Raw genomic sequence first — 14,557 nt, 5'->3', positions numbered from 1 at the left:
AGTGTAATTCACAAATGTAGCGGGTATAAAAGATTCAGAGATGAGCATTTTCTGTGTGGTCGGGTTACTACCAGACCTCAACGCTGAAAGACTACTGTGATTTTGCTTTTTTTTTAAAGTCAACTATTGATGGGCTTTTTAAGAAATCAAACATGCTATGTATGCAAATTAAGGTTCAATGTTTAGCTTTTCCATCCCACTGTTTATATATTTTGTCGCTGAAGTTTCACTTTATGCTTTCCTTTTTTGGCTGAGTTTTCAGAGACTCCAAATCTAGCACTGTCTGGAGACACCATTGGTGTACATTAGGATATGTAGCTGCTCCTAATGTCAATATTTCTTTTTTATTAATTTCAATTTTTTTTTATTGAGTTACAAGAAATGACAAATAATAAGAACAATAATAATGATAAATCAATCTGGAGAAAACAAATACAACAAATAAATAAATAGAAACTACAAATTGCTCAAGTACCCAGCCAAGGTATTCGCAGTGAGTCCGCAATGACGCAGAGGTGGGAATGACACAGAATGTCAATATTTCTTAAAGAGTTTCTTAGGTCAAGCCTTGTTAGAAACGGGAGTCTCTAGTTGGCAAGGGCTTGCACCTTTGTCCAAATAGGGACCCTTCTTTCTAGTCTGGATAAGGGAGTTACACTCCCAAAATAACTCCTGCTCACCCCCTTGGTAGCTTGGCACGAGCCGTCAGGCTTATCTTAGAGGCAGTCTGTAAAGCCTTTGCACACAACCAACAGTAATACAGTGTAAGCACTACAAAAGGACACCACACCAGGTTAGAAAAATATCCACTATTTTTATATAATTAAAACAAGTACTTAAAAATCTTTAATTATCAAAATATCCTTGAAAAACAGTTCCTTGATGTCGATAGCTCCATCCGGGGCTATCACGGCGTCGTGAGCAAACAAATCCAAACAGTTATGGCTGACCGCGGCATCGCGGGCCAGTTACGGTGTCGGGAAGACCCGCAAACAGTACCTTTCAGAAATGCAGGACGTCGATGACCTCTCGTTGAGCTTCCGAAAGCACGGCATCCACAGGCGTCGATTCCGGAGGTCGGTGCGGGAGTCATCGGGGCCCTCGAAGTCACACGGATTGCAGATCAAACTCCTCTTTGTTGAAGTCAGGAGTGCTGGTGTCGCTAGGCGTCGGGTGCTGCGGTGCGAAGTGCAGTGGTTTGGCGCCCTCAGGTCGCAGTACGAGCAGCGGCTCAGTGGTGGTGTCAGATGGAGTCTTTGGTGAGAACAGGGTCGCGGTGTGAGATGAAGGCAGTGCTCGTCACGGTGCTAGCAGGTCACGGTGCAAGCAGCGGCGTCATCGTTGCTGAAGCGCTGTCGTTGACTGACAAACTGGAGTCAATGGCACCGGCTTCGGTAGGCCAAGGCTGCGGTGCGGGATGAGAGTGGTGCATCGTGTAACTTTACGAGCTGTGCCCTCGAACCACGGTGCAAGCAGCGGTGTCGATTCCGGCATGGAGCATCGTCGTCAGGGATACCAAGGCGTCGTTGTGAAGCGAGGCGGTGCCCACAGGTCGCGGTGCACGCAGCGGCTCGGTGGCGGCGTCAGCAGGCATCGTCATTGAGACCAGAGTCAGCAGCGGAGTCGTAGACGGCGTCGAGCTCGAAGTCTTTGCTGTTTCTGAGACTTCTGAGACTTCTTGAACAGGGGGCAAGCTCTACCTCAAGCCCTTGGAGAAACTCACAAAAGTAGATTGCAGAAAGTTCAGTCCAGTCATTTCACAACCCAAGACAGAAGCAGCCACTGCAGGCCAAGACAGCAATGCACACAGCAAAGTGGTAGTTCCTCTGCACAGCTTCTCCAGCTCTTCTTCTTGGCAGTCTTCTTGATCCCAAAAGAGTTCTAAAGTCTTGGGGTTTAGGCCCCAATATTTATACCAGCAAATCCTTTGTCCTCTGAAGGCAGAGGGGCCTGTACCTAGTTTAAACCAGTTCTGGGTGCATTCTGCCAGTGTGCACCTTCTTCCTTTGTCAGTGAGGGCCAGGGTCATCAGACGCATCACAGGAGGTGGAGCCAGCATTGTGGAACACAGGCACAACCCTATTCAGATCCAGGTGCTACTCCCCCCACCCACCTATGTGCAGATAGGTCTATTCAGCCATGTGCTGACTCACCCTGTCTCCTAGAGTCTCCACCAGCCCCTGTCACTTACAAACCAGACAGACAATACACAAGCTAGCAGAGGCAGTCTGGATGGTTAGGTCAGAAAATACCTATTTTCTAAAAGTGGTATTTTGAAACACAGAATGTTAAAACCATATTCACTAAAATATGTATTTTATCATTCTGAGTTCAGGCATACTAAAATCGAATGTCTACCATGTTCCCTGGGTCAGTTAGGATTATAGGATGTTATAATCAAACTGCCAATTCTGGCCTATGGGGAACAGGTAGCCTTGCCATATTGAAAAACGAAGTAGGCTGTAATTCACTATCAGGACATGCCACACACACCAAGGCATGTCCTACCTTTCACATACAATGCACCCTACCCACAGGGGTACCTTGGGCCTACCTTAGGGGTGACTAACATGTAGAAAAGGGAAGGTTCAGGGACTATCAAGTGTGTGCACTTGCCAAGTCGACATGGCAGCTGCAGGCTGCGCACAGGCTCTGCAATGGCAGTCCAGAGTTACACTTTACGGGTTGTTTGTTTGGGTGGCACAATCCAGTGCTGCATCCCACCAACAGCATTTGATTTATAGGCCCTGGCACTCGCTGTGCACTTTACTAGGGTCTGACACATTAATCAAATAGGCCAATCATGGAAACACCAATCCATAACACATTTTATAACAGGAGCACTTGCACTTTACCACTGGACAGCAGTGAGAAAAGTGCCCAGAATCATTACACCAGCAAAAACAGAGTCAAAACCGGGAGGTCAGAAAGCAAAACTCAGGGGAAACACGCCAAAAGATGGCAAATCTAACAAGCCTGGACAGTGCGCATGTGCTGCTCTGCAAGACATGTAGGGCCTTATGTAGGTGGGCTTGCATTTACCACTTCATAAATACCGAATCATACCGATTCGGTATTTATGAAGTGGTAAATGCTATGTAGGTAATGAGTCGGTAATTATTACCGATTCGTTAAAATTCGGTAATTACCGAATCGGTATTTACCGATTCGGTAATGAGGCATACCTTCCCATTGATGGGAAGGTATGCCTCATTACCGAATCGGTAAATACCGATTCGGTAATGGGGGGAACACATGCAAGGGTGGCAGGGTGTCACAATGACACCCTGTTGCACCCCTGAAACGGCCATGTGTGCACATGTGGCACACATACATGCCCTAAGGGCATGTATGTCTGCCACATTGCACACTTGTAGGCGCTTTGAAATGCATTTCCACATCCATTCTTCATTTACCACCAACTATTAGTTGGTGGTAAATACCGACTCCAAACATCACCCACACACTCCCCCTACATCTCATTTCTGTATTCGGAATTTACCGAATCGGTAAAATTACCGAATCGGTAAAATTACCGATTCGGTAAAATTACCGATTCGGTAAAATTACCGAATCGGTAATTTTACCGATTCGGTAAATTCCGAATACAGAAATTGTCCCCCTACATACCAAAAGCCTAAATACCGGTCGGTAACGGAATAATTACCGAAAATCGGCCGTTACCGACCGGTATTTGGCTACCTACATGAGGCCCGTAGTTTTGAATTAGGTATGTGAAGCTCTGCCCACTCTCTGCCCATATATTTAATTGGCTTGTGTCATTGTTCTTCTTAAATGCAGGCTTCTTATTCCTGCATCGCGGTATTAGTCCCGCCTTAGTACCGCCTTGTCTTCATTTGTAACCTCCCATGGCGACTGGCCCTTTTACTTATGATGTTACACGGTAGGTCTTATCTAGTCTGTATGCACTATTTACTTTAATGGGTTTGCCCTACTGAATGCAGGACGTGCTTTACTTACATTAATGCGCACTTGCACTTTCCCGATTTTTGTATTGTTTCCACACCAGATCCTTAGCTTGTATTTAATTAATTTATTGTTTTTCCTTCTTCACGCAGTGCTTTCAGAGCAGCCAAAACAGAGGAGCGGCGCTGGAAGAAGGCTCAGCCCCCGCCCCTTCCCTTCGCACTATGTACTGAAACCTGAGGAGCAGCAAAGGAGAGAGGCAGGTGGCAGCGGAAGAAAAAGAACCATTCGCAATGCAATAGGTCTTGCATTTGCGAGACTTTGAGCTATTGGCATTGTTAAATGTTAAATGACAATGCCTTTTATTTATGTGCTGGTTTTTAAAACATAAATAAAAGGCATTGTCATTTACAATGCAAATAGCTTAAACTCTTGCAAATGCAAGACCAATTGAATTACAAATGCTTGTTTTTTTAAATCTTCACTCAATTCAGACTTACTGGGACAGTTAGGAAGCACAGAGGAGAATTAAATTGATAATAGTACACAATGTAACTTAATCTTTTCTATGTAATATTTGTAATGAATTGCTCTACTAAAAGAAGACATAGAATTATTTTATGACTACTGCACCCATATAATTTTCTTTTATGATGACACGCTCTCCAAGTGGTAAAGACATGAGCAAACACAAAAAAAAACTATTTGGGAATTACTGACATGAGGAGCAGCTATCATTAGATCTAGCTCTTATTAAAATGGACATAGTACTGATCCCTAGTTGAGAATAATTAGGGTAGAATTAATTCCCCTATGCTTATGGAGGTCGTAATTGCCCTTTGTAGATTATGCATCAGGATGGAAATAGCTAAAACACATCCATCACCTGAAAATTGTGAGGGGTCGTCAACTGAAACTCTTTAGCAAGTTTATGGCTAGTCACCTTGAATATGTAGTTTTGCTGTGCAGCAGGTTTATCCAAGGGTTATACCTACTGGCAACTGCATACAAATTTTATCCATGATCGCTGGTATGTGCACCCCATTATGCTTATATTCTTAATAAATATGAACTCACAGAAACATTTTTTTAATGGAATTGGCTGTAAATAAGAGCAAAGATCAGAGGAATTCTGATGGAAGACTTATGAAAGTCACTTTCAGTGTTCCTGTCATTGTTGTTACCCTTAGAAGACCATCAGCATTCTTTTTGTAGGAAAGCTTAATGGGAGATGAGATTGACTGCTGAGAACAGAGAAAGGACATAATCAGTCAGGGGCATATCCGCAAGGGCCAGCGATAAATATTGCTCAGCGCGCTTAGCGCGAGGATAATTATCGCCAGCTAATGCTGAATTTTATCGCTGAGATAGCGTGCTATCAGCAACGCTTATCTCAACAGCGTTAAAATTCCAGGCGCAAGCTGCCAAATGTGCGATTATCGCTGGAAATCCAGCGATAATCGCACAACGTTTTGCGATAGCTTGCTGATAGGGCAGGGCAGACTCAGCCATGATATCCACCTTCCATTGGATATCATGGCTAAGTCAGACTGAGAGCAGGCGTAAGAAAAGTAGCGATAACCGTGGTTAGTTCTACTTTTCTTATCGCTCTGCATGTTAACGTGCAGCTTGATAATTGGAGAAATGTCGGTTAGCGACATTTCTCCAGTTATTTTGGGGAGGAACGCCCACTTTGCATCTCATTAGAGATGCAAAGCTGGGCGTTAAGGGAAAGGGTGTTGAGGCATGGAAACACGTGTTAGCGTGTCCATGCTGATAGTGCGATAAAATTATCGCCGCTTTTCATCCGAAAATGAACGCTATCACCGGCCCTTGCTGATATGCCCCTCAATCTTGGATGTTTTAACTCATAGAGTTAACCTACATTAATTGGCAGTGGACAGTTAAACAACTTACAAGGATGAAAAAAATAAGCTGGAGGTTCCTTTCGGCAAAGGGAAGATCTTTATTTAAATAGACCTGCTTAGATCCTGATGCATTGTTTCCTGCACATGGAATTGAATGCTGCTCATTTCCTAAAGGCTAGGACTATACACGATTCCCTGTCCAAGCTCTGCTGGCCTTTCCTATTGCTGCTGCAGACCTTGACTGCATCAAAGCTTTCAACCAGCAGAAGAAGACCAGAGACACTGACAAAGAAGTCCAGGAAGTACCCACTTCCTCTCACCCGAGACCAGAGATGGCTGTCCAAGATCCGCATAAAGGTACATATGCGATAAACGGTGATTCTTCCAGGTGAGCACAAACCCTTCATGTGTAGTTATTTTCTTTGTTCGGTTTGTCAGATTACCCGTTCACCCTTTAATAATAACATAAAGACAGGCACTCTATCCACCCTCAGTTTTGTTGGATCCAGATGAAACGACACCAAGGCACAATCGGAGGATGCCCTAATCCTGGCTGAATGAGTGGAGGCCCAGCACACAATTGTTTCTATGTAAGCTGGATTCAGAAGATTGAAAAGAGCCTGCATAGTTTGTGGGTGTGCCTTTTGTGCGGAAGACCCACACCACAACTGCATCCATATATGCCTCCCTTCAGTATCAATATCTGTCCCATGGATATGGAGCAAACAAACTCATGGGGTTTTTACTTTAAGGGAGTGCAAAATCCAAGTTTTACTGGTTTGACCAACCATAACCTTGACCATGGCCACCTATATTTCGACCACAAACACTGAGATTGCAATTCCTATGCGTCATGGTGTTTCATGAGGTAGTTGGCAGATCTTCTGACCATCCAACCTAACAACTGGGACTGAAAACTATGGTGTGGATTGGCACTGCTGGGCACTCTGTATGAGAAGTTTGAGGTTTATGCTCCTCCACGTCGCATAAAGCAGTGTTCATGTGCAGTGCCACAGGATGCTGGGCACAGATCAATGAGGTGACAGCACTTTGTTGGATTTGCCGTCATATCTAACTGTGCAGTAAAGAGTTTCTTCTGACGGCCATCAATATATCCTGTGTCCTTGCTGCAACTTAAATAGAGAAGAGGTTCAACATGGAGCACTCTGTCCATGTGAGAAACAAATTTGAATCTATAAGATGTTGGTGGTCCATCAGTACACACCTACAATATATAATGTGCAGCAGTGGCTATGGAAAGAGTGATTCTGTAATTTGAAATTGGTTACATAAATTCTGAAATTCCTTTAACATATCACAATTTATATTCAGGCTCGACACCGAGCTAATTGCCCTGAACTGAATTTGTATTGGAAAAAAAGAATTCATAGGCCTTAACCAAACTCTTGGTAAAGGCTTCAGCCAAATTCCCCAGTGATCTGGCTAGTTTTAATATGAATATATATATGAGGCCAACTAATGTAGAGGACGATTTTATTACACAAACTAGTGAATAGTGTTTTGTTTGCAAGTTTATAAACTGTTCCAAGTATATTGCAAAGAGCAATTGGCTCGGAAAAAGACCTACTTCAAACCTGCCAAGCAAAAGGCCGTTTGCTATCATGCCTTAGATAGAGAAATAGTACATCAAAAAACAAAGTGATGGATGGAATGTTTGAATTAATCTCAGCTGCTGATAATCTCTGGGGTCGCATCCCAATCCATCCTGAGATTAATTCAAGCTTTCCACCTATCACTGTTTTGTGTACTTATTGCGGTATGCCCAGACGTGGGTCCCGTACACACTGTGTCATTGGAACCAAGCTGTACCCAGCTGAGGAAGCCATAACTAGGGCAAACCTTATTCCTGGTGGGTTCAAGAAGGACCTGGCTTGGCAGTTCGGACTAGACTATTCCTATTGTAGTAGGGTAAAGACTGATTTGCAGATAGCTGGGTCCAAACTGAGGTGGCATGCTGGGCAAAATAATTATGGATTGAGATGCAGCCCTAGTGATTACCAGTGGCTGAGATGAATTCAAACATTCCATCCATCAATGTTTTTTTGTACACTTACTGTGTCATCCTATGTGTGACAGGTATACCCAGACATAGACCGGTGCACACTGTGTCACTGGAACCAAGCTGTACCCGGCTGATGAACCTATAATTAGGGCGTAACCAGTCCTGGGTTGCTTGCATTACAGTTCATGGAGGACCTCGATTGGCAGTTTTGGCTGTACTGTTCCTATTGTAGCAGGGTCAAGACTGATTTGCATATAGCTGGGTCCAAATTGAGGTGGGGCATGGTGTGCAAAATAACGATGGATTGGGATGCGGCCCGAGTGATTACCAAAGGCTGAGATGAATTCAATCATTCCATACATCACTGTTTTGGATACTTATTAAATAGACAAATGCCATAAATGGCACTTTGCCTTGCAGTATGCTTTTCAAAGACATTTGTAGGTCTCTTTTCAACTGAGTACTGAATGACTAGAGTCTTAGGGGCACTGGCCAGATTGTAAACCAAAAAGACCAACAGTAACAGACTTGAAAAGGAACCTAATCATGCAATGTGAAGAAAAGATATAGAAATTTAGCCTAAAAAGCCAATTATTACCCCTTTTATTATTCAGCAACCTTATTACACTTGAGGGAGGCTGCATCAGCCGTGAGATCAACGGCCCCCATTACGTCTTTTTGGGGGATTGGCGGGGGAGTCATGGTCGAGTTATGACACGCTATAGTGCTGTCATCCTTAGTTCTGTCAAGGGTTTGTTGTCATGATGTGGGCCTATTTGCCTTAAGAACTGGAAGTAGTATGGGTATGACTAACCATATCAAATGCGAAAATGGGTAACAATAAGATGTACATTTTGTCAGAAGGAATGACTTTAATTGCTGTAGTGATAGAATATGGCCATGATGTTGATTTTACAAAGTCCTTCTTTTCTTTTCAAATGTATCAAATTCGATTTATTCAAAAACCAAACTAGGAAGTATATATTTGTAGTTCATGACTTCCAATTAAGCATCATTGCCAGTTTTTCAGAGAGTTAACTGATGTCAATTGCCTGACCCACAATTATTTGGCAATGGGGAAGGCCACTGGATATGGTGGAAAGAAGGGAAATGTAATGATGTTAATGCCGCGCACGATATACGAAGGAAGGCTATTAGCATCTGTCCTAATTTCACACCACACAGGTAAATAGAAATGTAGATTTTCTTTCTGCTTCGTGCCCCTGACACTGAACCCACAAAACAGACAAACAAAAGATTCTAGTGTTAGCAGTCAAAGCATTCCAAATGGCTTAGCCAAAGTCAGCATTACACCCAGGCTCCTATTGTGACATCTTTAAAGAGTTCAATAGCTCAGAACAGACCTGTCCATGCAATCAAAAATGGATCAATTTCAATATCACACCACAAACCAATGTCCATTGTTGATTCAATTCACCTATCTCACCCAAAACACATCAGCAGATAATAGGGTACGTAATCACAGGCTAGGATCACCCTTTGGCAAAAGAATTCCAAATCAGTGCAATACCCAATGGATCTTGATGTCCTTTAGTAATAGTAATACAAAAGGTATCATCTTCATCAGGAAAGGTATCCACAATATCCACTTATATTAAAAAGTCACTGAAAGCAAATAGGAGTCTCCGGCATTGGGTTCCAATGAAACCCGTTGCAATCAGCAACAAACGTACATAAACATTAAGCTCACATAGGTTTTTCAATGGTTGCACATCAGCATAGGTTCAAGAACAGCCAGTTCCAAATCATGTAGGATCACAGGCAATGCAGAATAAAGCGTGTGTTTGGGAAGAATGTTGGGTATGCTACCAGATTATCAGATTTGAAATATCATGCAACGCAAATATTGCAACCAGTATATTGACTACAAAAACATTTTGAAAGTAAGAATTTATAGGTATGACTAGCTTTACTAAAATTAACTCCACATAGTATACCTTGATTATATATATATAACTTCCAAGTATGTTAACCAAGAGTTAAAAATGGTAAACTTATACTTATCTATATACGCTCACCTTCTCGATACTTGAGTGGTCCACCTTCACGTTATATATTTTTTTAAACCTTTATTTATGCATTTAAATACATACAATCTAACCCATCCCCACAACAGATAGTGCATGTGAGGGAGCACGAGTATCAAATCCCATTTCCCCACTGGAGAAGTAGCAAGGCCATCACGGAACAAATATATGTACAAAGTCAGAATACAGATCATGGACATCAATATCCCAAAACTCCTCACTTGGCATGTCAGCTCTCTTACTCAATTATGCGTTGTGTATTATCACCCAGGTTGGAGTCCATATCTGGGTCTCTATGTTCATTAAAAGCATCCAGCATTGCCCCCCAGGCTGCCAAGTCTTCTGAGACTCTATCATCTGTGCGAGAAATTCTCATGTGTTGTTCTTCTGCAACTCCCTCCTCTAGAAAATCATTAATCCATAAGGCCTAACTTGGGATCCGGCACCTAATCCACCCAATAGCTATTCATCGATTAGCAAGAAGCTGTGCTGATTGTAGGAGTTTGGATGAGATCTTGCGTCCATGGGTTTCACCACTATACCCAGGAGGCAAGAGCCAGGTATCATAGGGATGGGGATTCCCATTAAATCCTCGATGTAGGGCACCACCCCCTCCCAGAGACCATGCACTCCTGCACAGTGCCATCCCAGATGTATGAATGAGGAACCCTCCTCCCCACCATGTGTGCACCTAGCTGCCCTGCCAGGGTCAATAATATTGAGCTAGGCCAGTGTTATGTATGTTTGGTGCAGGTAATTAAAGTGGATTAGTTTAAATCGTTTTTTACAGGACACATCTTTACCAGGCTGCATGTATGATCCAAGTCCGAATCCTCAATGGCTTCCCCCAAATCTGTTTCCAATCCTGTTTTCGCTTTGTCCACACTCTTGATCAGGTCACCCTGAATAACGTTATAGAATAGGGAGATATGATGTCTGCCTTACTCCATCTAATCAGGTGACCTTCATGATATTAGTTAATGTTCTTGCTATGATATTTTGGTAGCACAATTTTTGTGTGCATGATATTCTGAGTTACAACCATTCTTTTCCTGCCTGGCCTTTGGGTTCTACTGTCTCAAGTTACAAAAGTGATGGGTTGGCATGGATTAGTATGGACAATGACCTAGCCGACCCAACTTAATCAAATGGAGCGGCCTTCACACCTATGACCATCTACCATGGTGCATAGAAACTCACATTGAGTACTACAGGGTTTGAGTAGAGTAACCTTTCGATAAATTAACCATATTGACTCTTAACATGAAACATGGTCTACTTTGCAGAAACCAAAAAGCAACTTTCCTCTTTTTATTGAACATGTCCATTGATTTTGTCTCCATATCACCTCACAAATCAGAAATTCCACTAGAAGATGGCTTACATGCAAAATTTATGTAAACATTTGAAGCAGCAAAATAATTGAAAAAACTGAAAGCCTTTCTTTCATAGTGTTAGCCCTCTATTAATAATTTTGATCACTTCAAGTCAACTGAAGACAGCCGCATTTGCAATATTGGCACCGCAGTGAGACAAAACACGCATTGACAAAAATGTTTGACTATCAACTCATTGCATTGGGTCAATTACACTTTGACATTGCATTTTTGAATCTATTACCCAGTAGCTTTAAAGAAAATGTGCATTCCCACAAAATGTATCATGCAACGTTAATTTATCTATGCCACTTGAAATAATCTTTGGCAAGCAGTTCTCAAAGAATCTGTATCATAAAGTAGCCACAGGCAACCACCTCTGTGGGTCAATGGGGACTGCAATGTGCCTTCCTGCCAAGATCAGACAGTTCCCCAGACAACAGGAGTGGAAAAACCACATATGTCTGTAAAGAAGGAGATACAGTCTGCTCACCTGGTTCAGTGCAGTTCTTTCGGTGCCAGTGCTCTCTGGTCCCAGTGGCATTCTCCTCCAGCGCCCAGAGTAACCGCCTTTCATTCCTCTTGTCATTTGTTTCCATGGCGTAGCTGAGCTCACTGTAACCTGTGCAGAGAAAAGGCAACATGTGAGCATAAAAGAGAAATTCATAAACATGTGTGTTCAGTGTTTAACTTGTGGTTGTGTTTACAGGTGGTAAGTAGGCAGTCATTTATTTTGAGGGGGGGGGGGTTTGGAACACCACGGTGGTTGCCATAGAATGAACATTCCCGATTGAAGTTAGTTGTTGATATCAGTTAGAAGCTCTGCCTTAGTGGGTCCCATTTTATTTGGAAGATCAAGCTCCTGCCTTTTTAGAAATCATCTTCAGTAGTACCACTCACATGCTACAAAATGCAGTTCACAAAACTACATGTGAAGACCACTTCCAAACCTATCTTTTCCAGCAAAAGCTCTCCACCTTACTTGTGGACTTCTCCTCAAATATATGTATATGTTTAGTGGTACATGTGGAAGGAACCTGGTGGAGTGGCTAGAAAAAGAAAAATACTTACTCCTAAATGGGAGAGATTTGGGCTAAGGGACTTAGGGAGGGTTGAGGAGAGGTTTAAATAGGGGCATGCAAATGCAAACGCACACCCACAAAAGCGTAAGATCATTGCTACTCACAAACTGCACTTGTAAGTTACCACAGCCAAAAAAGACTAACCAGATTCATAAACGTACTCCATCCTAGTCTTGGAGTAAGTCCAGCATCTCATATAGCCACTTACAGGTACTGCAACACAATTACATAGAAAATAAGGGAGGGAAGGACTCAAAAAACACCCCGTAAGAAATAATGTGAAATATATAAAATTATTTTGAAATTTAAATTAGATATATATTTCTTTTTTTAAGAATTAAAAGCTGTATTCAATTATTTCAATTAAATACATTAATATTTAATTTTTGTTTAGAAATAATTCAAATAAATAAAAATAATGTACATTAATTAAACAAAAAGGCTTTAGCAAAGTTTACTAAACAGTAATTGAATATAAAAATAGTGAAGGATGTGATTTAAAAAACTATAAATGTAATTAATCAATTTTATTTATTTAATTACTTATTAAACGTATAATCTGGTGACTTATTGTGCTGTGATGTTCCATTTTTTACTTCTAGGTTAATAACAATTATTTTTACTCTTTATTTTACATTAAAATATGTTGTAATCGTCTCTAAAATCATTATTTAAACTAGTGGATTAGACCTCCACCTATGTGTTACTAGAGGTAACTTTATACTAGTGAATACTGTTCTAGCAGGCTCCACCCCCTGGTTTGAGGGGCAGAGCCATGTAAGTACTCACGTAATAGCAAATTTACACTCAGAGATTTTGAAAAGCAAAAAAGTGTAAAGTTACTACTGGGTGTAGTATTAAGGTACACATGAGTAAATTTACAGGTGCACATTTACCTTTGTGACTAGGACCCTGTGAGCAAACACCATAACATTAAAGCGTTATATTATATAGTTATTTTCATTTGAAGACTTGAAGAAAATAATGTTTATATTGAAAAGCCAAGTGTGTGTTTCCCATAGTTATTCATCTCATCATAATTTGTTTTTGTCTGCACAGTTCCTTGATAATATATAGAGCACCTCCATAGAAAAAAGACTATACTTAATGTTCACAATGCCCATTGCTGCTCTTTTGCTATGAACCTTTTTAATTCGTTTTCTAGCCTTTGCCAGTGCGTGCCAACACAGTCACTTCCGAGAGAGCTGCTCTATTATTTTTTATTGCATTTAATTGCTTTAATCCTCTTGAATAAATACGGATTCTCATAAAGTATTCTGCCTTCTGCGATTTTCCAGTAAATCTGCAGTTTTATGGATTAACATGGACACTGTAATGGCCAGACAGTTTGACTATTTGAACCAAGACCAAAACATTTTGCCAGTGAGTAATGTACACTGGCCTTCTAAAACGGTTGTCTTTTTTCTTCCTTAGGGCCTCTTTTACCTTTAAGGCATTACTGAGCTGGACAGCCTGTCTATTTCAGTCTCCACTGGGTAGCAGTTTGTGTGGACATAAGTTGGGTTATGTTATAAATCTTGATAATAAGATAATATGAAATAAAGAACGCCACGTAGGAGGAGCTGATCATTAACACATGCTCACTTCGAAATTGCAGTCTCCAATGATGCTCATCTCTTGACTTAGGGCAGGGATAATGGTTGTGATCATCACCTCTCTGCCTCACGTGTGAAGCGTGAGGTCTCGCTTTCAGGCGCGATAGGCTAGTGTTTGCTTCGCACGTCTACAGAAAATAGGGTTGCTGCACCTGAGTTACATATTTGACACCTACAGTGGCACAACAGTGCTCTCCCACAGTCACCCAGCAAACTATAGGACTCACACCCACAGTCACCCAGCAAACTATAGGACTCACACCCACAGTCACCCAGCAAACTATAGGACTCACACCCACAGTCACCCAGCAAACTATAGGACTCACACCCATAATCACCCAGCAAACTATAGGACTCACACCCACAATCACCCAGCAAACTATAGGACTCACACCCACAGTCACCCAGCAAACTATAGGACTCACACCCACAGTCACCCAGCAAACTATAGGACTCACACCCTTACTATGAGGGTGCGATGACAGTATTAGGGAATTAACACAAGTCCTGAAAGCCCCTGTGGCATAGGGATGCCCCACCCCTTCAAACGCCCCTCAATCAATCAGGGGCCCCAAAGCTGGCCAAGGTTAACATAACTGTGGAATAAGGCAAACCCA

General features: G+C 42.0%; 1 protein-coding gene across 1 annotated transcript in view; it reads right to left on the bottom strand.

The window, feature by feature from the left end:
- Positions 1-14,557, bottom strand: part of SLC24A3 (solute carrier family 24 member 3) — a 1,192,172-nt gene that overhangs the window by 960,555 nt on the left and 217,060 nt on the right. Inside the window, exon 2 of the mRNA XM_085611775.1 lies at positions 11,736-11,864. Coding sequence (XP_085467901.1) covers positions 11,736-11,864 — 129 coding nt within the window. The remainder of the gene's footprint in view (positions 1-11,735; positions 11,865-14,557) is intronic.

This window comes from Triturus cristatus, chromosome 6 (assembly GCF_964204655.1).
Source record: "Triturus cristatus chromosome 6, aTriCri1.1, whole genome shotgun sequence".
In the NCBI taxonomy this organism is placed as follows: Eukaryota; Metazoa; Chordata; class Amphibia; order Caudata; family Salamandridae; genus Triturus; species Triturus cristatus.
The sequence above is the reverse complement of the archived record's forward strand: the minus strand, read 5'-3'. Positions and strand labels throughout refer to the sequence as shown.